The sequence below is a fragment of the Penicillium oxalicum genome, chromosome IV, assembly GCF_001723175.1.
Source record: "Penicillium oxalicum strain HP7-1 chromosome IV, whole genome shotgun sequence".
NCBI classification, from domain to species: domain Eukaryota; kingdom Fungi; phylum Ascomycota; class Eurotiomycetes; order Eurotiales; family Aspergillaceae; genus Penicillium; species Penicillium oxalicum.
The window spans coordinates 3,056,658-3,080,983 of record NC_064653.1 but is presented as its reverse complement, the minus strand read 5'-3'; the positions used below and the strand labels follow the sequence as shown (position 1 = coordinate 3,080,983).

At 51.1% G+C, this 24,326-nt stretch overlaps 7 protein-coding genes across 7 annotated transcripts; 4 read left to right on the top strand and 3 right to left on the bottom strand.

Annotated features, from left to right (window-relative positions):
• Positions 1–368: 368 nt before the first annotated feature.
• Positions 369–2,680, top strand: POX_d05843 (External NADH-ubiquinone oxidoreductase 1; the record flags this gene model as incomplete). Its single annotated transcript, XM_050114679.1, has 5 exons — positions 369–1,188; positions 1,260–1,600; positions 1,654–1,804; positions 1,863–2,594; positions 2,664–2,680. The coding sequence occupies 5 exons, from the start codon at positions 369–371 to the stop codon at positions 2,678–2,680; spliced, it is 2,061 nt and encodes a 686-aa protein (XP_049969630.1).
• A 1,162-nt stretch (positions 2,681–3,842) lies between these two features.
• POX_d05842 (uncharacterized protein) lies at positions 3,843–5,142 on the bottom strand (the record flags this gene model as incomplete). The annotated part of the gene is made up of 4 exons (XM_050114678.1): positions 3,843–4,382; positions 4,585–4,780; positions 4,991–5,070; positions 5,125–5,142. The coding sequence occupies 4 exons, from the start codon at positions 5,140–5,142 to the stop codon at positions 3,843–3,845; spliced, it is 834 nt and encodes a 277-aa protein (XP_049969629.1).
• Positions 5,143–5,523: 381 nt separating this feature from the next.
• POX_d05841 (Uridine kinase) lies at positions 5,524–7,305 on the top strand (the record flags this gene model as incomplete). The annotated part of the gene is made up of 8 exons (XM_050114677.1): positions 5,524–5,694; positions 5,758–5,885; positions 5,949–6,093; positions 6,152–6,194; positions 6,254–6,367; positions 6,426–6,467; positions 6,529–6,760; positions 6,822–7,305. The coding sequence occupies 8 exons, from the start codon at positions 5,524–5,526 to the stop codon at positions 7,303–7,305; spliced, it is 1,359 nt and encodes a 452-aa protein (XP_049969628.1).
• A 562-nt stretch (positions 7,306–7,867) lies between these two features.
• POX_d05840 (uncharacterized protein) lies at positions 7,868–10,106 on the top strand (the record flags this gene model as incomplete). Its single annotated transcript, XM_050114676.1, has 2 exons — positions 7,868–7,934; positions 8,005–10,106. The coding sequence occupies 2 exons, from the start codon at positions 7,868–7,870 to the stop codon at positions 10,104–10,106; spliced, it is 2,169 nt and encodes a 722-aa protein (XP_049969627.1).
• Positions 10,107–10,971: 865 nt separating this feature from the next.
• On the top strand, positions 10,972–14,592 carry POX_d05839 (uncharacterized protein; the record flags this gene model as incomplete). The annotated part of the gene is made up of 1 exon (XM_050114675.1): positions 10,972–14,592. The coding sequence occupies one exon, from the start codon at positions 10,972–10,974 to the stop codon at positions 14,590–14,592; it is 3,621 nt and encodes a 1,206-aa protein (XP_049969626.1).
• Positions 14,593–14,865: 273 nt separating this feature from the next.
• Positions 14,866–17,416, bottom strand: POX_d05838 (Alpha-xylosidase; the record flags this gene model as incomplete). The annotated part of the gene is made up of 5 exons (XM_050114674.1): positions 14,866–16,008; positions 16,073–17,006; positions 17,066–17,129; positions 17,193–17,307; positions 17,384–17,416. The coding sequence occupies 5 exons, from the start codon at positions 17,414–17,416 to the stop codon at positions 14,866–14,868; spliced, it is 2,289 nt and encodes a 762-aa protein (XP_049969625.1).
• An 898-nt stretch (positions 17,417–18,314) lies between these two features.
• POX_d05837 (Vacuolar membrane-associated protein iml1) lies at positions 18,315–23,834 on the bottom strand (the record flags this gene model as incomplete). Its single annotated transcript, XM_050114673.1, has 1 exon — positions 18,315–23,834. One exon carries the CDS (start codon positions 23,832–23,834, stop codon positions 18,315–18,317), a length of 5,520 nt encoding a protein of 1,839 aa, XP_049969624.1.
• Between the last annotated feature and the right edge of the window lie 492 nt (positions 23,835–24,326).

Here is a 24,326-nt window from a genome sequence, read left to right as displayed (position 1 = left end):
AGATACATGTATGTTCGGAAGGTACGGTACTGTACGTGGAGTACATTCAGATCGACGCGCAAGTCAAGAGTGTCCGGTTTTGTCTGTTTTTAGCAGGCCCCACTCCAGATGATTGCCGATTCCCGATCACCACGTGACCTATGGATGACGTCGGCCGCCTTGAGATGGCTCGTCGATGAGACCCGGGCTTATTTGCACCTCTCTTGTCCTTGTCTGAGATAATTTAATCCATTGTACAATCAATTCTCTTCGAGGTCCTTCTTTTCTTCTTACATTCTTTGAGACAGGTATAGTTCTCGTGAATCTACGCTGGTGCAAAGCCGATTTTGGCTCCTCGACCCGTCCTCGCATTGCTGAACTCCGTTAAAATGCGGGCAGCGGTGCTCCGGGGTCGTGCGGATGCCCTCGCAGCGAGATCTATTGGGTCTCTCGGGCCGGGCGTGAAGCTTTTTGAAAGATCGCCGGTCTCTCAATCTCTTGTCTTTCGCTCACTGAACACGTCTGCCCGCCGGCCTTTTCCCAAACGTCCCTTCGGCGCGTCTCCAAAGGCGTCGACCTCAATTCGCTTTCAATCGGATAAGACTAGTGCGAAGGTTGCTCCCAAGCAGCGCTCCAAAGTCTTAGCAGCCCTGTACAAAACTCTGGCTTTCTGCGGTGCCTTTGGTGTTGGTGCCGGTATTCTTGTTGTCGCCTTCTTTCTTTACGATGCCAGCACATATCGTGAGACCCCGAGTGCCGAGGACATCCCCGTGTCCGAATTGGCTCTCAATCCTCGAGTTGGCGGTCCCAAAAATTTGCCAATTGCCGATTATCTTGTTGACGACTGTGACTCGGACGAGATGAGGGAGCAAAAGGACAAGCCTCGTCTGGTTATTCTTGGTACTGGCTGGGGTAGCATTGCGCTGCTCAAGAATCTCAACCCCGGTGACTATCATGTTACCGTTGTCTCTCCAACCAACTACTTCCTGTTCACTCCCATGTTACCGTCTGCGACTGTGGGCACCCTTGGTCTTCGCTCCTTAGTAGAGCCAGTACGCCGTATCATTGAACGGGTTCACGGACATTTCCTCAAAGCTTCTGCCACAGATGTTGATTTCTCACACAAGCTCGTGGAGGTCTCTCAAGTCGACAGTGACGGAAATACGCGCAATTTTTACCTGCCCTATGACAAACTCGTGATCGGCGTTGGTACGTCCGCTTCTCAATGAAGACTTTCCATCGCTTTGATATTTTCTTGGAACTAATTGGCTCTCGGCTAGGTTGTGTGACGAATCCTCATGGTGTCAAGGGTCTCGAAAATTGCAACTTCCTTAAAGGCATCGACGACGCGAGACAAATCAAGAACAAGATTTTGAACAACATGGAACAGGCCTGCTTGCCTACTACGTCGGATGAAGAACGAAAACGTCTCCTTTCTTTTGTTGTCTGCGGTGGTGGTCCTACCGGCGTTGAGTTCGCTGCCGAGTTATTCGATATGCTCAATGAGGACTTGCTTCACTCATTCCCCCGCATCGTCCGCAACGAAATCTCAGTACACATCATCCAAAGTCGCTCCCACATTCTGAACACTTACGACGAGGCCTTATCCACATATGCTGAGGTATGTCTTCTTTCACAATTACGACAGTTTGTGTGATCACTAATGTAGGATAGAGCCGCTTCTCTCGCGATGGCGTCGAGGTTATCACCAATGCCCGAGTTAAGGAGGTGCAAAAGGATCGTGTACTCTTTACCCAGGTTGAGGATGGCAAGACCGTTGTCAAGGAAATCCCGAATGCCTTTTGCCTGTGGTCCACTGGAGTTTGTAAGTCTTCCATCCTTTTGATTCATTATGCCCTGCCTAATTCAACTTCTCCGCCCAGCTCGTGCCGAGATATGCGAAACCCTATCCAACAAGCTTGAAAGTCAAAACAACAAGCACGCCTTGGAAACCGACACTCATCTGCGCCTGATCGGTGCACCATTGGGCGACGTGTATGCTATCGGTGATTGCTCGACCGTCCAGAACAATGTTGCCGAGAACGTTATGAAATTCCTGCGCACCATGGCCTGGGAGAAGGACCGCGATCCCGAGAAGGTCCAATTATCCTTCTCTGAGTGGCGAGATGTTGCCAAGCGCGTTAAGAAGCGGTTCCCGCAAGCAGCCGCTCACCTTCGTCACCTTGATCGACTCTTCGAACAGTACGACACGGATCACTCCGGTACTCTCGACTTCGGCGAGCTCTCCGAGCTTCTGCACCAGATTGACACTAAGCTTACCTCCTTGCCGGCTACTGCTCAGCGAGCGAACCAGCAGGGAGTCTACCTGGGTCGCAAACTGACCAAGATCGCCGCTGCTCTCCCTGGGCTACGGGCCAATGATATCGAATACGGTGATCTTGATGAGGCTGTCTACAAGGCTTTCAAGTATAAACACCTGGGAAGTCTTGCGTACATCAGTAATGCTGCCATTTTCGACTTTGGTGGTTTGAGCTTCAGCGGTGGCGTAGTTGCCATGTATCTTTGGCGCAGCATTTACTTCGCGCAAAGCGTCAGTTTTCGCACAAGATGTATGCTGGCTATGGACTGGGCAAAGCGTGCGCTTTTTGGAAGAGGTATGTTTCTTGAGGACTTCCACAACATTTTGCTTGTCTCCTGAGACTTCAAACTAATTCGTTCGGCAGATCTGATGAGCTTTTAATGCACCTTCTTCTAATGAGAACTTTTTGGCAGTCACTCGCATTTAAATTATGATCCGTGGGGGGTACACTCCTGAGAATGGTGTGTCAACTGGATTTACGGCGTCTTTGATTCCTCCACGTCAATACCATTTGGATCGAAATCTGCTTAGAACTTTGTTTCTTCCCTTTGCTTTTGATTCGAAGCATGATCCACCTTGTTGAGTGGTGCGACCGAATATTTACGTGGCATTTGACAGTGTAATAGCAGTCGGGCGTTGAACATTTCACATCCCCGTCTACTCCATGATCTTGTCATTCTACAGAAGTCCTGTTACCCTAAATCCCAATATATGCACAATTATATCCATACAGGAAGTGAATATTTAATGTTCTTGATATTGTGGATTTTTAATAACCTGGTGAGCAGGCCTAGTCGCCGCAGTAAGTGATGTTTACTACGTAAGTTCCAAAGGATGGGTCACAGGTGCCTCACCTATGTGGAATATATATAATTTGGTGCGGGCGGGCACTATGTAGACAACCTCATTTCCCAAGTTCCGTAAGGTATCAGGGCTGGAGGCAGCACTAGGGCTCCAGATACCTCAAACCCACCACCATTGGGAAGCGATTAAAAGTTTGATGGACGGGCTCAGCGTGTAATTGGGCGGTATCAATGGAACACTAATGTCGTGGACGTCCCAGGACAGATGGTCCACAGAAACATGCCTACCTAGGAAGGTACCCATGGATGGGTTGATGAGGACATCCATAGGTGGTATCTGTCGGTCGCAGGCCCGAGAATTGAGTCTGACCAGATTAGCAGACGTGCGTTTCGACCCGGTGAAAGCGCAAAGGGTGTAAACCGGGCTGGCTCTTTATCGAGCCTCCAGTCGTGCTTTTCGCGTAACCGGATGAGGTACTCGAGTAAGCCTACACAAATAAAGCTGTAAGATCCAGAATCTCATCCATGGATGTGTATATTATTATTCCTGTGCCGCCCCATAAGCATGAACAGAGAATGAATGAAGCCACCTGGAACACCACGCTAAAGCAAAACACGCAAAGTAATCAATGCAGAAAACGTCAATCTTGAGGATGAGCCCCCCAACATGGAGTCAAACAGGTCGGTCAGGCCCAGAGGGTCAATTTGTAATGGTGGGTTGGTGTACACCACGAATTCGTTCAGACAACCATCGGCTCAGCATCACCATTGTTGGTCATCACAGTGTCGCTTGTGCCGTTTTGGCTGTTGCGGTTATTGAGAGGATCATTACTGATGTTACTGGGAGGGCTAGTATCGTTGCGATCCCCAAGAAGTCCAATGTCCAGCTTGTCGGGGATGTCCTTCTTAGCCTGACGGGCTTTGTTCTCGGCAAAAGCTCGAAGTTTGACAAGGTTGCGCAAGCGCGCTTCTTGACGAACGCCTTGGCTTTGGAGGATGGCCTCGTTAACGAGTTGAGCAATTTCTTTACGAAGACGGGGATCTAGGAGGTTGGCGAGGGCGGGCGACAGCCTGGTGCCAGGGAAGATCAGCAGCGCAAGAGTCTGCTCCAAGTCTTCTAAGAACTGTGGATTGGTGGGAGCCCGTGGTGCTAATTGCGCGGTCGCAAATTCTAGCGCGGGACTGATGTCCCCGTCGGGTGTGGAATTGCAGCTGCGGATTAGTTCTACCAGTTGTAGTCGAAGAAGCGCAAAGTGCAGCGCAGGGTTCTTGTCCAGAATCTGATCGATCATGTTAGTCAATGAATTTCAAATGATGCAAGGACTTGAATGAACAGGTTGAATAGCAAAAATTGCTTATCATACTGAGGACTGAAGATGTTTGATTATCCGCAACTCCCCGAGGGGTGTTATAGGAGTGGTGCATGAAACTTCGTATAATCATGAAGGGTAGAAAGGAAATGGAAAACAGAGAAGAGCTTACCTGAGGGTTAAGGTCGTTAATTTTCTCGATCGCAGCCTGGATGTTCCCAGAGTGGATGAAGGTTCGAATCTCAACACGTTCCTGAATAGATTCAAGGTCGGTGCAGAGCCGGATGTTTGCTTCCACCGCGAATCTACTAGCAGCGGCGGGGTAGCCATTGGTAATGAGGTAGTCCATGACCAGGTAATTGATGTCACTAATTTGCTGATTAGCAAGTGTGCAGGACAAAACGTGTGCCAAAGAAGAATTGAGACAGTTTTTGCAAGTAATCAGATAGACAAGTCAATGTTTTTCTCCTCAAGGTTTTTCAGAGAGATTCCCAACTTGAGTTAAAGTGCATCATATTCACGGCTCGAGCCCGCGAAATCAGGGGGTGAAGAAGGCAGAAGGGAGGCGGTTGACTCACGTTTTTGACGGCTTGATCTCTTCAACCTTCCGCTCAAACTGATGCCGTTGCGGCGTCGCAGATGAGGGAGATCGAGACATCTGTGCGTTGTCAAAATCCCGGTGCCCACAGAGCTATTGTGCCAAGCAGCATACGATGTTAGTGGAGGACATTGCGCGTCAAATTATGACCACTTTGTAGCAGTGAATGTGTGATGCCGCTATGTGTTAAGCTGAAGGGGAACCCAAGAGACAACAGCCATGGAGTCAAAGGCCGAATGCTGTGGGAGAGAATGCCCTGAGGAAGAGGAGTTGGAAGGGAACTCGGAAGGTAGAAGTAGGAGGTGGAAGAAAGAAAACCTGAGCTAAGCGATTATGTCAGCCACAAGCGACGGGTATGACCCGCAGTCACGCGCTAAGCCCAATCCATCACAACTGAGACGAGTTCAGTAAAATCGCAAGATAAGAATCTCACGTCCCCGCTCGAAGCTTGAACACGATTCACCGAGTACTCGTCCCTGAGTGCCATGGTGTGATGCTCATTCGAAGGTCGTTATGGAGTCGACATCGCCGTTCTATTCCCTTATTCCTGAGGTGAAATATTCTCCGCCATGGCATGACTTAAGCATTATTGGTATTGCTGGAAGCTCCGGCTCCGGCAAAACCTCAGTGGCTATGGAGATTGTGAAGTCACTGAATTTGCCATGGGTCGTAATTTTGGTCATGGTTTGTAGTGGCTCTCCTGGTGTGTACGCATATTGGGATCTCTAACGTTGAACCGCCCTTTAGGATTCGTTCTATAAGACCTTGACTCCCGAGGAGCATACCAGGGCGCATGCCAATAACTATGACTTTGATTGCCCTGATTCCATTGATTTTGACCTCTTGGTCAGTACTCTTCAAGATCTGAAACAAGGGTAAACATTAGAGATTCCTATATTCTGCTTCTGCATTGATTCTAATGAGGGATGGCCCTCCAGAAAGAAGGCGCATATTCCAGTCTATTCGTTTGCCAATCATCAGCGTCAACCACACACGACGACGCTCTATTCGCCCCGAGTGCTTATTCTCGAAGGAATTTTGGCCCTTCACGACCCCAGGATCCTCAACTTACTCGATGTCAAGGTAGGCTAGCGAAGTGAGATGTATCAGGTCCACTACTTTCACCTACTGACTGATCTAGATTTTCGTTGAAGCTGATATGGATGTGTGTTTGGGGCGAAGAGGTTAGAAATCACTGCTCATACACGTCATTCATTTGATTCTAACATGACACTTTGTCCAGTCCTGCGCGACGTCCGTGAGCGCGGCCGAGACGTCGAGGGTATCATCAAGCAATGGTTCACATTTGTGAAACCCTCGTATACGAAATTTGTCGAGCCCCAGCGGCACATCTCGGGTCAGATCCTTCCACTGTAGCTCGCAACTCTTTCCGTGAGTCACTAACATTTCCCTAGATATTATTATTCCTCGTGGTATTGAGAACACCACTGCAATTGGTAAGTTTTGTGTCCTCGGTCCTTCGCCAAGGAAGCCAGGAAAACTGATTTCTTGCTGCAGATATGGTTGTCAAGCATATCCAGCGTAAGCTTCAGGACAAGTCAGAGACTCACACAGAGGCCCTTCGAAAGCTGGGCCTTCTGGCTGCTAAAGTCGAGCTGCCACCGAATGTACACGTCATGCCAGCTACACCGCAGTTTGTGGGAATGAATACCGTTCTGCAAGATCCTGCCACTGAACATGTTGACTTCGTGTTCTATTTTGATCGACTGGCCTCTATATTGATCGAGAAGTTCGTCCCCACAATCACCTTTCTCCTGTAATGCTATTTGCTAATAAGATTCATACCGCAGAGCTTTGGATATGACTTCTTACGTCCAGACTACCGTGGAGACTCCACAAGGCAACAAGTATCTGGGTCTCATCCCCAAGGGCTCGGTGTCTGCAGTTGCCATTCTCCGTGGAGGTTCCTGCCTGGAGACTGCGCTGAAGCGTAGCATTCCAGATTGCGTGACCGGTAGAGTCCTGATTCAGACAGATGAAAATAGCTCTGAGCCTACATTACATTACCTCAAGCTTCCTCCCCAGCTTGAAGAGCATTCCATGGTCATGCTGCTGGATCCTCAGATGGCAAGCGGAGGAGCTGCTTTGATGGCTGTTCGTGTCCTCATCGATCACGGTGTCGATGAAGATAAAATCGTGTTTGTGACCTGTGCTGCGGGGGAAACAGGAATCAAGCGCCTGATTGCCGTGTTCCCCAGGATCAATGTTATTGTCGGTCGCATTGAACCCGACGGCGAGCCTCGCTGGATGGAGAAGCGATACTTTGGATGCTAGGTCAAACTATCTGGCATATATCATCTATTTTGTGACTTGCACCCGAGTGGAAATGTACATACATGCAAAAATACCGTAACATTAGCAACGAACACCATGTCCTTGAGCAATTGGCAGACTTCGCTCAATTTTATGTAGAATTTGCCTCGATAATACACAAAAATAAGTTTGGAGTCCCGTCTCAAGCCTGTTGACCCCACAGTGATACAGCCCGTACATGAAAAAGTCTTGATGCCTTCTTTAGTCAGGTAGACCTTGAGGTTTCACCACGAAGGGAATCAATACAAGTGGAATGGACGATTTCTTTTCCGCGAGGGATTTCAGCCAATCATGGCCACGCGACCGACATTCGTTTGATCGGTGTCACATTCACGTGCTGACACACCGCTTGAAAATGCTGGCAGAAAAAAAGAAATTTGTCCGCAATTTGCGACGGGCGATTTGATATAACTTCTCCATTAAAGCTGTCAAATTCCTGCTGCAAATCTTTCATATCGGTCGACACGGAAATTAATTCGTTATTCGGGGAGCCACTCTCCGAGTGCGAGCTTATAATTCAATCATGGCGAGCCAGGATAAGAAAAAATCCAAGAAGAATGGAGCCAAAGGCGATAATGGCCCTGTGATCAGTGAGTTCGGCTGCGACAGTGCACAAGGCTACCTTTGCTCATAATTGATAACTGACTCCTTCATTTGCAGCGGATCCTCGTTTTGCGAACATCCAATCGGATCCACGTTATCGCCTCCCCAGCAAACGACAAACCCGTGTCAAACTCGACAAGCGCTTTGCGCACATGCTCGATGATAAGGATTTCTCTCGAAACGCTGCCGTCGATCGATATGGACGCAAATTGGCGAAAGATGACACAAAGAAGCAATTGAAGAAATTTTATCGACTTGAAGATGACGACGAGGATGACGAGGATGAGGACGATGACAAAATCAGCGTTGACGACGATGACGAGGTGCAAAAAGAGCTGAAGCGCGTGGAGGAGCGTCCCTATGATCCTGCCCGGGATGGCGGTTTCACAGATTCATCCTCTGAAGAGAGCTCCAGCGATGACGAAGATGAGTCCGAGGCGGAAAATGAGGAGGAAGAGGTTGATTTCCCTGATAAGCAGCAGGTCAACGTCCCTCTCGGAGAAGTCACCAACCGCATCGCTGTTGTCAACTTGGATTGGGATAATATTCGTGCCGAGGACTTGATGGCATGTTTCTCCAGCTTTTTGCCGGCAGGTGGCCGTGTGCTCAATGTCACAGTATACCCTAGTGAATTTGGCAAAGAGCGCATGGAAAAAGAAGAGATTGAAGGGCCACCACGAGAGATTTTTGCGGCTACAACTGGAGCCGAAGAAGAGGCAATGGAAAGCGATCTTGACTCTGAGGAAGAAGAGGAAGAGATCAAGAAATCCCTGCTGAAGGCCGACACTGGTGAAGAGTTCAATTCGACGAAACTACGACAATACCAGCTGGAGCGACTCCGGTACTTCTACGCTATTCTTACATTCTCAACAAAGGAATGTGCCAAGCACGTGTACGACCTCGTGGATGGTGCTGAATATTTGTCCAGCGCCAACTTCTTTGACCTCCGCTTCGTCCCTGATGACACCGATTTCACAGACGACAAGCCGCGCGATTCATGTTCCCGGATTCCAGATGGGTACAAGCCGAACGAGTTTGTTACAGACGCTCTACAGCACAGCAAGGTCAAGCTGACCTGGGATGCGGACGACAAGTCACGTAAAGAGGCTCAGGCCCGCGCGTTCCGCGGTTCCCGGAAAGAGATCGAGGAGAACGACCTCAAGGCATACCTCGGAAGTGATAGCTCCGACAGTGAAGACGATGAAGATGGTGGTGTGGAGGTGGTTGACAACACAGCAAATGAAGGCACCAGCGTCAAGATTTCAAAGAAGGAAGCCGAGAAGCAACGCATGCGAGCTCTACTTGGCTTGAGCACTGAGCCTATCCCAAGCTCGAAATCATCCGGCCCCGTCGGTGAGATGGAGGTTACGTTCACTTCCGGACTTGCGGGTGGCCACGGCAAAGACGGTGGCATCTTCGAAAATGAACCCCAAATTGAAGAAACCGCCCTTGAGCGTTACGTACGGAAAGAGCGTGAACGCAAGAAGCGTCGCAAGGAGCGACGGAAGGCTGAGAAAATGGGTGAAAGCACAGAAGGGAATGAGGCCGAGGCTGCTTCAAACGCTGAAGATGAACCTGCTCCCGTGGGCGGAGCGGATGAAGATCTGGGCTTCAACGACCCCTTCTTTGATGATCCTAGCGGCAAGTCTACATCTGCAGCTCGTCGCAAGGAGGAGAAACGCAAGAAGCGAGAGGAACGTGCTGCAGAGGAAGCTGCTTCTGCTGCCCAACGTGCCGAGCTGGAGCTGCTGATGTTGGATGATGAAAAAGCTAAGATCCGACACTTTGATATGAATGAGATTGAGAAGGCAGAGAAGCAAGCCCGCCGGAAGGGCAAGGGTAAGGCCAAGGGCAAGCATAAGGAGGTCGCCGTTCATGATGACTTCAACGTGAACGTCAACGATCCCCGGTTCTCTCGTTTGTTCGAGAGCCACGAATTTGCCATCGACCCAACCAACCCCCGCTTCAAGGCAACGTCCGGCATGAAGGCTCTGCTCGACGAGGGTCGTAAGCGGCGACATGCAGGAGATGACGGTGAACCTGAAGTGCCCAAGGACAGTCGGGATCGAGGGAAGAAGCAAAAGAAATCCTCCACCGACTCCGGGCTAGACGACCTGAAACAATTGGCCGACAAGGTCAAGCGACGATCCAAGGCGTGAAGAAAATCTCCTGTCCATTTTTTTGTATATCACTTTGTTCCTAGCGGCATGAATAGCTACATAGATCATTGAACCGGCCTCATCATGGCAGTTTTACGAGATTGACTCGGACCGGTGGATGATCCCAACAATATCAAGCATCTGACGTGGTGTGGGCACCGACATACTATTATTATCATCATTATTTTTCTCTGGTCGATCCTTATCCTTTCTACAAGAGAGGCAGAGCGGAGCGCCACCGCAGTGCAACGGTAGCGATCTCATGGATAGCGTGGGTCTCACCGAGTCGCACGACAAGACAGGCTGGATTCTCCATCTCGAAGTTGAGATCATGTGGCCCGCCGCACCAGCCTGGTGTTGTCCGCTCTTCACCGCCCTTTCTATCGCAGGTGCCTCTCCACCCTCATGCGAGCCCGTTCAAGCTCGTCCGTTCCCCCCCACAGCTCTTCCCTCAAGAACTGGGCGATACCACCAGTCTGACGGGGTCGATTTGTTTTGATTCTCACTAACGCTTGCTCTCCGGGCCAAGCCAGCTCTATTTGAACGGCAATTGCTCTCATTATCTCATTACGGCCACCTCCCCTCCGCCAAACGCGCCCCACTGTGTGCAGCCCATCCCACTTCTACATCAACTCATCAGCTTGTCTCCTCTGTCAAAAGTGGCTCACACATCGCATCTCTACTGCTCTTCCTCCGATGATGGTCACTGCTCGGTGGAATTAGGTAATGGGTAGATGCAGTCTAGTTTCATCTAGCTGTCTCCTACCCATCGTTACACTAAGTTTGGAGATCGGGCCGTTTTCACCTTCCTGCATTTCCGAATACTCTGTGGACGGCGGACCTGCGCCCTCACACTCGCTCCACAATGTTGGGCCGATTGCTCAGTACGGCTGCATCCAGCCTGAATCCAGCCACATACACTTCACGAAGTCATGGCCCTCCTTTAGAATCGGTGACTGAAGAGGAACACACGTCCGGTTTATTGTTCCCAGACGCTAGTCTTCTCCGTCGGTCCAATGCCAATACGTTTCCTTTGCAAGCAACATTTCATTCGCCAAATGCCTCGACAGCGGGCGCGTTTGATGATCGTGGTGGGATGGAGCTAGATTTCATGAAAGATTTTCGCGTCATTGTGGCTCAAAATGGACTGGGAGACCGCGATGCATGCATTTTACTAGACACACGTGCTTCTGAAGACCAGCCTCCAACAGGCCTTGGGATTGACTCTCATGGGGTCGATCAACCGAGTGCGCGGCATTCTCGCACCGTCTCCAGCCTCACTCGAGGCTCCCGCCGAACCCACCTAGCCCAATCCTCCGTCGCTGAATCCAGCCCTCTGTCAACTGCTGATTCACGGCGAACGACACCTGCAAGTCCCGGCGCCTTCTCCCGAGCTCGTGGCCGGAGTTCCACTCTAGCACCCGCGGGAACGTGGCATGAACCTGGGGTTACCCGCCATGGCTCCGACTCCAACGATTCAGGTTTGATCAATTGCATCTTTGGTAGCAGCTCTTTCTCCTACGGTACCTCAACCAAAATGCACATCATGTCCGCTGATGACGACTCGGGGATGGTGACCAACTCTTCTCCCGCGGTTCGAAGTCCGCTAGCTCGCGCTTACACAACCGGAAGCTCCGCTGGCCCGATGGGGTCTCCACGAGTCCCTGAATCAAAGCCCCCTGCGAAGGTCACGGTTCTAGTGACGCGGATGTTCAGCGTCAGCATACTGGAAGGTGCCGACGTATCCACTGAGCGGACTGAAACTGCGAATGGTATTTATCAAGAGTCTCTCCCAGAGATGGGCTTTCCGTTTCCAGATGTCTCCAAGCAAAAGAAGATCAAGGAAAAGAAGACCCCTATGTACGCAGTTGCAATCACAATTCAAGTCCCTCTGCTTGCTCGAGGCTCGGGACGACCTATGTCCCGGTTCAGCACTCTTGGCCTTGACTCCCCACGACATGGTTTGTCGAGCTCCTTGGATTCGAATTACCGCTGGCCTGGGGCATTCCTGGAAGATAGCCTGTCCACTGCATCACCTCCCGCCAGCCTGGACGAGCGACTCGACCTTCTAGTTGACCACTGGGATGTCATAACTAGGACGTTGTCCCACCTGGAAAGACTCGCTAAGAACGAGATTCTGTTTCTATTGAAGAAGGTGGATTCTCTTACGGGGACCCATCCGAAACCGGCGAAGCCTCCCAACATGCAGAGGACGAATCAGACGAGTGTTCATTTGCCGGCTAATATTCTGTCTGTCAATTCCAAACTCAAGGAGGAAGCATTTCGCTGCACGCGCCGAATTGGGTTGGCTTTGCAAAGCCCCTATGTTCTAACCGGGCAAAGTCGATGGGGGGTGTGGCGTGAAGAAGGGCGCTCAATCGTTCGCGCCTTGGGCGATAAAGACTCCAATTTCTTCTTTCTGGTGTTGCTGACTGCATTTTTGGGCAATCACACAGAATGGCTGAATGTTATCGGGCCTGAATGGTATCGCCGACGTCACAGCCAGCAGCAAAAGGCTCGGCAGGACATAGATCCTGTCTTGACCCATCGAACTGTGATTGTTTGCCCCGACAAAATGACTGCGCGTCGCCTCATTTTCCTGCTTTCTGCTTTCATCCCCTCCAAGCAACGATTGGAACCCTTGCCGTCCCCCATGCGGCCTGGCACATCGACTTCCATGCGTGCGGTTTCTCAAAGCCCGCCTACCGTGCCAGTCCTTCGACAAGAATCACTACGTAGAGCGATTGAACGACGTGCTCGCGCACAGCGCCTCATGTCCGGCGATGGTGATCACCACCGTCGGTCCGTTAGTGTGTCCTCGCAAGATGTCCCTTCGCGGCCGTCAGAAATGACCGATGCAATGAATTTTGTACCGTCCACTGCCGCGGCTCGGCGTGGGTCAGATGCACGTTCTATAAAGACGTTGAGTGCAACAATTCAACCTAAGGATGTGCGGGCACAGAATACCAGTGGTGCCACGATCTCCATGACAACTCAAAGTAGCACAGTCCCCGTGCCCCATTTCACTTCACAGCAAAGTCGCTCGAGCCAGGGAGGATCTGACCGCAATGTCGCAGATGCCAATGAAAGCCTCGCATCGGAGACCTTGCTGAAAAATCTACAGCGGAGTGATAGCTCATTCTCAGCCGCCAACGGTAGTCTTCCGACAACCGGAGGGCGCTGGGGTGGGATTTTCTCAGGTCTTTGGAGCTCTCGACATGAGTCCTCTACTGATGGACCTGATTACTATTCTCCAGCAGAGGCTCGTAAACGTTCTGTATCCACTGTGTCGGGAATACCTCCTCGGGCGCCGCCCACTCTCTCCCAGATGGTGAAAGAGGTTACTGAGACTGAGGCGGAGCATCAGCGCACGGCCGCGCCGAGCGAAAACATCACCATTCCAGCCAGTAATCATGGCAATGATAAGGATTCTCCCGAGCCGTCATCTCTCACAAGCCAGGTTCGGGAGTCACCTCTTAAACTTTCCGTTCGTGCAGACGAGGGTGTGGTGGATGTCGATCTACCTCTCCCGGGGTTCCTATCACTTTCATCTTCTGGAGATTCCACCATTGCTTCTCCTAGAAAAACTCGAGCATCGGTAACGAGTATGGATGCCATGGCCTCCACCCACAGCAGTGGGTCCGGGTTCCATGGCACTGCAAAGGAAGCTGACGGCCCCAGCACTCATGTCGCAGGATGGCTCAAGCATTTCCATGAAGATTTTTCGCTTCAAGCTGTTCGGCCTTACAACGCCATCGAGGCTGATATTAGAAGAGCGATGCGAGCGGAGCCGACGCCAAACATTGCGTCGAGTCCTGATGCGGAAGGCGCAGAGAAGTGGGTAGATGTAGCATCAACATTGATTGCCGACACCCGAAGCTCTTCCGTCAAGCTTCTTAAGCTGCGCCGCAAGATCGTCATTGGGCAACCATATGGACACTCACCTCCGTCGCCCGTCAGCGCCCTTTATACAGGGGGCAATCGCCAGCCAGGCGGCAGTGCAAGCTCTGGCCCCCAGTTCTCTGGTTCTTATGCAAACCAAGGGAAGTCTCCGGACGTGCCTTTCCCAGAAACCTATGTGCCAACGCATGTGGAGGAGAAATTTGTTGAGGAACCCGTCATGGACCTGGACGGAATTCTCGTGGATGCTGTGGAGCGGGTGCTTGGCCAGAGTGGCTCCTCATCACTTGCCCACTCTCGGGCGCCCTCTCCATCGCGGGCTCGCCGTGGGGAAGAAAAGCCCCAAACAACGTCTCGGAGCGAAGAAACTCCTCCCATAGAAGTGCCGCGGGCTGAATGCCGCAAGATCATTCTGGGAGCTCTCGAGGAAGTTGTTCGGATGGTTACCATGGAACACTGCCAGGAAGACTCAGATGTGGGGATAGGCGTTGCCGACCGCGAGCAAAGAAGAGCACTGGCAGGTGCTGATAACTTCCTGCGTCAAGGGATTCGGCGATGGCTACTTGAGGTAGAGGAATGTTGGTGATGGTCTCTCTTTTTCAAGAGAACCATCACCGTGCACACATTGTTTTTGCGTGGCTATTTAGTTGACTTTATTTGTGTTCACGCTTGCGTCCTTATTCGATTATGATACCCATTGGCCACTTGAGGCTTAATTATATCCCATTCATTTCAAATATTTCAAAAGGCCATTTTAAGATTATCAATTGGGGGCAACTTGATCAGTCAATTTTCTAGCTAGTCTATATACGTCTGCATGCTATTCTAGTTCGCCAACACAGGATCTACATCATAGAATTCACTGACCGACGCGGATCACTTTCACGTCATGTCCTTCCACTTGCACATCCGCACCATCAGCGCCACAAGTCACACGGAGCGTTTTCAAGACCTGGTCTGTTTGACTTGGATCCACGAGTTCAATGGTAGCCTCCGCAGCCAAGGTACCATTCACGAGCAACTCAACGCCTTCAAGCGCATTATCCCCTGGGGCCTTGAGACTTGGATTTGTCACCGTCACAGTCCCTGGGCGCACCAGTATAGGCATCGTATCGAAGCCATGGGTCTCGGTATACCACTGGCCACCCTCGTACGACTTGGAGTGGTCAAACCAAGACACCCACTTTCCGTTCGCTTCATCCTCAGCCCGTGGCACATAGAAGGTGACCTCGCCTTCCTCGGAGAAAACAGGCGCAACCATAAGATTAGATCCGAACATATACTGCGTGTCAATGGCATAAGTGTTCAAGTCCTGGGGGAATTCCAAGAATAACGCTCTCATCAGCGGTGTTCCATCTCGATGTCCACACAAAGCCTCTGCCAGGATGTAGGGGGTAAGAAGGATCTTGCGCTTCACGCAATCCCGCAGCACAGCAGAGCAGTCTTCCCCATATATCCATGGCACACGGAAGGAAGATGACCCGTGAAGTCGTGAATGCGAAGATAAGAGGCCAAACTGGACCCATCGTTTGTACAACGCTGGAGGGGGGGTTCCTTCAAACCCGCCAATGTCGGATGCCCAGAAGATGTATCCACACAGCATGAGACTCAGTCCGCCGCGCAGCGATTCGGCCATTGCCTCGAATGTGCTTTCGCAATCGCCACCCCAGTGAACGGGGTAAGCCTGTCCACCCGGGGCAGTACTGCGCGCAAACAAAAGGCCTTGGTTGCGACCGACGCGATTGTTCAGTGTCTCGTAGACTATACGGTTGTACAGGAGGGCATAATAGTTGTGCATGCGTTCTGGGTCAGCCCCATTGTGATATTTGACGCCCCTGACTGGGATGCGTTCGGCAAAATCGGTCTTGAAGCTGTCGACACCCATTTCCATGAGTCGTTCGAGGTGGCTGTTGTACCAGTCGCAGGCGGCTGGGTTGGTAAAATCGACGACAGCCATGCCGGCCTGCCAGAAATCCCATTGCCACACAGAGCCGTCGGTGCGCTGAATCAAAAAGGTCAGAATGAAATGTTGAACGAGTGATATCGTCATAGATTGTGATACTGACCTTGATAAAGTATCCGTTCTTCTTGCCCTCCTCAAACAGAGGCGAGGCCTGGCCAACGTAGGGATTGATCCAGACGCTGATCCGCAGACCACGCTCCTTAAGCCGCTTGAGATAGCCTATCGCATCGGGAAACATCTCTTCGTCGAACTGGAAATCACACCACTGATACGATTTCATCCAGAAGCAATCAAAGTGGAAGACTCCGAGAGGTATATCACGGTCCCGGAATCCATCCAAGAAACCGGTGACGGTTTGCTCATCATAATTTGTCGTGAAACTGGTCGTCAGCCAAAGGTTGTAGCTCCAAGATGGAACTAGTGCCGGTCGACCAGTCAGCGCGGTGTATCTCCGTAGAACGTCTTTTGGTGTCTCGCCGTAAACAATGAAGTATTCGATCTCTTCCCCGCGGACGGAGATATTCACCCGCGTGGTTCGCTCGGATTGCACTTCCAGACTGACTTTGCCGGGATGATTCACGAATACTCCATATCCCTTTGAGGACATGTAGAAGGGGATGTTCTTGTATGCCAGTTCAGAGCTAGTGCCTCCGTCTTCATTCCACATATCGACTGTTTGTCCGTTCTTGACGAGAGGTCCAAATCTCTCCCCGAGGCCATAGACCCTCTCACCAACTCCAAGGTCCAGCTCAGCGAGCATGTAACCTTGCTTCTCAGCGTAGATCCCGTCTTCGTAGCGGTGCTTCTCGGTTCGCTGATCCGCGACATATCCGATCGAGCGGAACGAGTGCCCAGTGAGCTTTTTGCCCTTCTGAGATCGGAAGACAAAGTCAAGCGCGTTTGTCGCAGTATTGACATCCAAAATGAGGGGGCCGCTGGTGTAATTGAACTTGTTGCTGCTCTTGTCATGGTCGATGACTGCATGACCCTCTGTCGCGTTCAGGTGATAATGCGGGCCATTATCGACTCTTCCAGCCCTTTCCAAGATTCAGCTCCGACTATTCACTGAGATCATGAACTTATCAAAGTGACTCACCAGTGAACGAGATTCACGCCGATAATGCCCTCCTGCGGCGACGTGATCCGCGCCGAAATCGTGGCTTCAAATTGATCAGTTCATCTGTCTTTGTACTTGAGTACACACGAGAATACTGGATACCTACGCGAGTTCAGCGTATCTCCGCGATGTCTTTGGAGTTTGTTCAACAGCAAATGCGCAGTCTCTTTCTCGGTGCGCAGGCGCTCAACATTGCTCATCCACTCGATCTGAACGCCCTCCTGTTGAACGCAGTAGCGTCTAAGTCAATTTGTCCGCAGGCAGTCGGGAGGCCTTCAGAGCTACAATTGCACTTACTTTCAGGCACCACATTCCTTCTGTAAACTTCATCTTGTAGAGGAGATGACCGAAGTGCCGGCACCTCTGGTCTGTTTCTTTGTAGAATAAAAGCCCCCCGATTCACAGCTCAAGGTGATCAAGGAAATAAAACGGAAAAGAAGGAATGATCTCAAGACAATTGCAGATCCGACAGCATCAGCAGCGAGGAGCTGACCATATCTCCGGGTTTTTGACCATTGCCCCTCTGTCGGTTTCCCTTATTAGACACGGGGTATCTGACCGACAGGACATGACGGCGTAGAGCTCCACTACTCCGCAGTCGTTATGGAGCTTTGGCTTCCCATGGCGGGGCAATTTGATCAAAGGGCAGCCCTGAATTACTCGAGAAGAGTTAGCTGGTTGTCATTGCTGGAAATGAGGCAGCAGATGATCCCCGGATAAGCCCACCAACCAGCGTGCAAGGGGGCCGTGGCGGGTAAATCACGGAAGATTCGGATAAAATGAAAGGTCAGCATGCTGAGGTTGAGACGATCAACTGACTACTAAACTTCCTCTTCGTGAACGATCAGCGCCAACGCGGAGTAGTTGAGACAGAGGGCTCAAAGAAAGTCTCCCCCCGTGAGACCAAAGTTGCCAAGGAAGGTTGTGGATGCGGATCTGCGTAAGCCTTGTAGAGTAGTAGTCAAGAAGCCAATTCTGGAAATTGGCTGACAACGAAAGATAAAGAGCTACATCGAGAATTTGAGCCAGGTCTTCGTCGCTGGAGGGCCAGCATAATACATCATACTGGCACATTATCTAGTGGTACACACGATTTTCATTATATACAAGACTGGATAAGCAAGGAGAAATTTAGTAAATGTGCGATTACCACCTGCAGTGGTTCGCTGCTAATAGCGTCGGTTCAGGGCGATCCACAAAAAGGAAAGTTAGCCATCAAGACAATGATTTACATGAGAGGACGCAAACTGCCACTGCGCGGACTTCCTTTGTAGCTGATACTCTCGCCCCGAGCGCGCGGGCGTGCAGTCTCGGGCGATTTGAGCACGTCTCGGTGATCCCGTGCCTCCCGGGTGATGCGCGACGGTAGACCCGGTGGAGGGGAGATGTGATGGTGACTGACCACACTGGCAGGGAGCTCGAGAGTGGGAATCGAAGTGTCCATCAGATTGGCCGTAGTGGGCTCAACCTTTGTCGATACCGGACGGGCATGCGACTCGCTGTAGAATTGTTCCAGTTGGGCTGCATCGTTGCAGAAGTCGGCTAGACCGTTGAGAACATGCTCAGGTGCCCGGTAAAGATTCGCAGAGTCGATCTCCTTTGCTCCAGGTTGGAAGATGGGACTGCCTACGTCATGGAGTGGTCGTATCAGTGGTGATAATCGCGGCGAGATGCGATCAAGTACATCATGGGTCGTGGCGCGTCCACGGTATTCGGGCCGACTGTGATGCTCGTATCTTCCTGCGTCTCGGCTAGCTACGCTTCTCGTGCTCACGAGTCGATTAGCGAGCAGCAAGAAATGACCCTCGTCGGTGATCTGAGCAAGGAGACTGCCGGTCCGATGAATGAATTGTGGATACTTGTATTCGGGCTTGCCCCAGGAGAAAGACACCTCGACATCCGCAGGGAATGCCGTGGAGGCTTCCTGATCCAACACGAAGTCAAATTTGCGCAACAGGGCTTTCTGGTAGTACAGCTTATCGGGTGGTCCGGGCTGCGCGAAAGAGGCATTGTTGAAAACAGTGTGAACGGGAGCTTTGGGGGGTGGAACTTTCAATTTGAGCTCAAACGGCCTGCGAAAAGGTTGGGTCCTGTCGATCGCACAGGCCTCGGCAATCGGTACTTGAACGAGCTTAAGACCAAATTTTTCAGCAGTCGAGGCCCATGAACTGACTGTATCCTCAATGAGCTTTGGTGTAGTGTTCATCCAGCTGAGCTCGATGTGGAAGCAATTCTCAGGATTGTGCAGCCGGTCGTAATGGAGTTCGACAACTTCGGGCCGGTTGGATCGTTTCCGGTTATCGACATCGTATTTCAGCGATTTGGAGAGCATGATGGCGACCTTGTTCTTTGCTTTAGATGGTGTATTGGGTGTGATTGGCACTCGATCTTCAGTGCTGTCTGAACGAGTGTGAAAACTAGAGGGAGAGTCTCTGGCATTTCCAATGGCGGGCGTGGACGGCATTGACTTGTCAACTCGAAGTTGAGGAAACCAGCCACTGCGAGATTCCGGCCGTGTCACCCGGTACTCAGCGGAAATCTGATAGAAGTAATTACCATCGCGGAAATTGTGCCGCTTTTCCACATGTTGGAAAAGTCCGTGCTTCATCAGTTCATTTCCAAACCCCACGGCTTCTTCACGCGTATCGACGTCACGGAAGTTCTGGAGCAACCAAGTTGTGAATTCGAAACCAATGAAACAATTGTAGTGCAACCGCCAATGCCAACGTCTATCCATCATCCGGACGCCCTTTTCACCCTGAATGGTTTGCGCTAGGCTTGATAAGTTGACGCTAGATCGGTCGAGAAGTTCAGATTCCGGGAGAAGCTGAGCAGGAGGGTTATCAAGTCGCGGATCCGTCAGTAATATCCGGTCCAGCTCTGCAGCTACCACCTCTGATGGGTTTCGTGTCTGATACATGATGTTCAGTGGGTTTGCGTCTCTCTTTTTAGTGGACGTCTCAAAGCGTTTCTCCTCCGGAGACACGTATTTGTGTCGCTGCCAGATGTGGGTTAGCTGGCTGATTCCCAGCAGATGGATCTCCTCCTCATTATCCTCGTTGAACGACTGTAAGTGCCGGCGATTGTTTGCATGCAAATGTAATGGGATTAACACATAGCGCACTCGCCAGAAATGGAGTTGCTTGGCTGGGTTTTGGAGGTAATCACGATGGCCCGCAACGTAGTTATCCGCGTAGTTCCAGTTGTAGTCCTCCGCTGTTGAATCCAGCTCGATGTCTTTGATCTCGTACTCCGTACTTAAAATTGTTCGCATGGCAGGTTGATACGAAGTAGACTTCGAGCGCTTTGGGACAGTAAGCGGAGCAGACGTTTGGTGTGTAAAACGAGTCACTTCGATCTCTCCACCACCTATGCAGTTGAGACGGTGAATTGTATTCCCTTTGGAAAGGAATACTATGGCGCCATCCCGTTCGAGACCTCGTGTATCGAAGACGTTGAAGCTCTCAAGAAGGGGCCGCGCTGTTCCCTCGGCAACATTTTTACCAACAACTATCTGGAAACCATGAGATAATCTGAGCGAAATCATCTCCCTCAGAAGCGTGCCTCTAGTTTTGGGCGCTTCAAAGGCCTCTGACTCATCGTTAGGAGCCACCCGATAAGGTGTCTGCAGGTACTCAGATGCAAGCTCAGCGGCAGTTGGAAATTCCTCAGTCGTCAATGGCAGGACTGCCGGGGACTTCAAACTTTTCCATTTGACCACCGCAACGTGGGGGGGCCGAGGATAAGCGTGTTGCCATCGGCCAAACCAGCTAGTATCCCGAAGAACGTCCTTGGGAGTATTGCAAGGATTTATGGAACGAACCCATGGAGACAAAGCTTTACTCGGTGATGCCCTCACAGAGATATCGCGAGAACTGCGGTTGATGGTGATCTCGACTTTCCGGTCGCGCGGTCGGAATGGGCCTTCTCCAGGAACCTCTTCATTCGATTGAGCATCTGCGGCCGAGGTTGACAATGATCCCTGCGTTTGGGCACGGGTGGACTGGGCAGCGACTTCGGAAGGCTTTCTCGACACAGTCTTGATAGATATTGGCTTCGAGGGAGTTGGACGGGTCTCCAGGTGCAGTTTTGGGGGAGTGGAATCCGGGGGAACAACATCGGCTATTGTGCGAATTGATGCAGTATCGGAAGGGCTCAGAGACGCCACACTCTTGGTATCCGAGAAGGTACTAGTAGAACCCCTCTTATTTGACATGGGTCCTGCGTTGGCATGTTCAACATGAATGCCCGTGCTTGCTTGCGCTCTCGGTGGAGTGGCGCTCAACCCACGAAGAGCAAAACTGATAGTACGCGAGATTCGAGAGGGCGGTCGTACGGCTGCAGGAGGCTTCAATGCAGGTTTAGCCGCCGGTAGGTTCTTGATAGAGACTGGGCTTTTGGGGGTGGAAACTGCCGATTCGTCGAGTCTGCGCGGCCCGCTGGCCCGAGGAATTTGACTGTTTTCGCTTGAATTGGACTCATGCTCACGAAGACGCAGGATAGACCGTGCGGACATTCGTTCATGAGCGCCGTTTGCTTGTACCTCCGGCTCATGTATGCGCTTGCTTAGGGGCTTCTGAGCGTGACGCTGCTTCGAAGATGCGGAGAACAGATTGTCATCGTATTGATCCATCCAAGCCATGACAGCCTTGCGTGTCTTTTGAGGCCTACTTGTATCGAGCTCATTGGAATCGGAGATACTCTCCAGGATGGAGGATCGCTCTGGCCGCAGGCTATCACTGTACTGTACTTTGAGAGAGGACGAATTCGCGAAACGAGCTTTCCCACTACCTCGAGTAGAACCAACAACGCTCTGTCCAGATTCACGGCGTCTGCGAATGTTGCGTTCTTCAATGAGATATGGGATTGAAATGTTTGATTGTTCACTTTCCATTACACCCATCATTTGAATCTCGTACATACGAACTCTCGGTATGAAAGCCTTGGATGGACGAGTGACGGTTAGCGGAATGGGTGCGTTGGGATCATTCTTAAGCACTCGTCGAGCTTCTCGATACGTTTCGGGATTCCAATAGGAAATGTCGAGCCAGTGCGGAATTCCATAGCACCAGTTATTCGATTGGTTGTTGTTTCGCTCTCGCATCCGCGAGGCCGAAAAATAGGATCCAGGTGACAGATACGAGGATCGGCTCGTCAGGCTTGAGATGGAATGGTGAGTCTCGGGAGACAGATTAGTTCCATAGGCTTGGCTTGTTGGCCGTGGGCTTACAAATCGTTCTGTAGGCTCCCGATATTTGAACAGCGGAACTGAATGAAGGGGCATGGGACTCAAGCAAACCAAATCAATCGCGATGCCCCGATTCGCCAAGGCCTCAGTTGTAGAGGCTAAGGACTCATACGAAACCTCAAAAACGCCGCTTCCAGGCGTAATGACAATAATTGACGTTCCCGTATGTACCATATCCCGGTCAATATGATCATAAGCTAGATGAGCGGATGCAAGATGAATGGCCTCGAGAATGTTGCCTCGAAGAGCCGTACTCGGACGCCCGGCAATAATCGCGGTGTGCACTTTGGAATTCGGTCGGACATTGCCGACAGAAGGGAGTTCTAAGTCGTCCGACTTCAAAATTGAGACATCTCTCAAGAATGTTCGAAAGTTCTTCTTGAGTTCATCCAGAATCGTCGTCCAGTGACCGCTGGCCATGTCATTGACCACGACGCGATAAAAGTCTCGCGTTGCCATTTGGTTAGGGCTCGAATCGGTTCTCAGATTTCCACCAGTAAATTGAGACAGGTCAGGATGGGCCGCTGCGTCGTACTCGACACGGGTGAACAGCACAATAGTGACCAAGTGCTTCGCATCGGAATTCGCCCATCTCTTGAAAAGCTCAGGCAAAAAGCCGTTGATGACCCTACTGAAGAGAATGTCCCCCGACCCCTCAGAATCGAAGTCCCACATTTCGCGGGACATTTGGATGAACAGGACATATTTGGCCGACTCGCTTCTGAAGACGGGAATCGTATTGGGTGCAAAATAGCCCGAGAGGACCTTCTTCTCACGAATGAAGATATTTTTCACAGTTGCTTTGATACTACCCATGAACATGAGCTTTTGTCCTTTGTAGACAATCTTATCAACGAGCTCTGACTCGACGAGGCGCCACATGTCTGAACGGACCATGTACTGATCACGGAACGCAATGTCCACATGCGAGGCAGCGCAATTCTTTCGGTCCACAATCGACAGATATACCTGAGTGCGGTTCTTGAGCCCAAAGATGTTGGCCACACTGCTGGTCACGGATATTTCCAGTTTGGGATGGCGAGCCTTGATCTCAGCCGGCATTGGTTTCACCACACATAGACATCGACTTTGAAGCGGCGTTTTGAATTTCGAAGTGCTGTCAGGCTTCGAAGAGACACCCGCATCATTCAAGCTGTCGCGCGCTATCTTCACTGAAGCATCGGCTTTCAGACTAGAATGGATCGGATCCCCAGATCCACGTACTGGCAGAATCTCCACAATATCACCGACTTGGACTTCACTTTCTCCAAAGGCAGAGGGGTTGAGTAGAAGTTCTTCGCGCGAGAACATCTCATCGTGAACCCATAAGGTGCATTGTCGCCTAGCCAGGCTTGTCGACATTCGAACCATGCGTCCGTCCAGCGTGGGGCCATGGTCACGATGCGACGCCTCCATTGAGTGGGCCGTTGAGAGGCTCTCCAAGCTTGCGGCGCTGACCTGCCGCAAGTGGGACCGCCGCATAGGCCCACGCAGAGACATCGTCTAGCTTCACTGCATTGGCAAGAAAGGAATTGCAGTTCTTTTTGGAAGAGGAGACACTTACTCCGCCTCGCGATCTCGGGCCTCTCGCGCGAATCCTGGGAATGGACGATAAGATAAGAGCTTCATCACGTGAATTTCTTGTCACCTTGTTCTGCCTCAGGTGTCACATCACCTTGCGCGGTGGTAACACGGGCATTAGATCCCTGTTGAGAGCAATGCAGTTCAGCTTTTGTCCAGGCTGCGCGAGGAAGGAATTTCACTTCTCGGTCTTCCAAATGAAGAATGAGAAATGGCATGTGCTATGCTTGCAAGCTCAGCTACAACTCCAATGCTACACATTATCTGCCGAGGGCCGGCGGTGAGTTTTTTTTGAGAATGTGGAAACCAGGTATCTGAGTGGCTTCTCTTTGTATCTCTTTGTACCTGTGATTGTGTAAAGTACTAGTATTATCAGATTATCAACGTTGGCGTATATGAATGCATCGTATT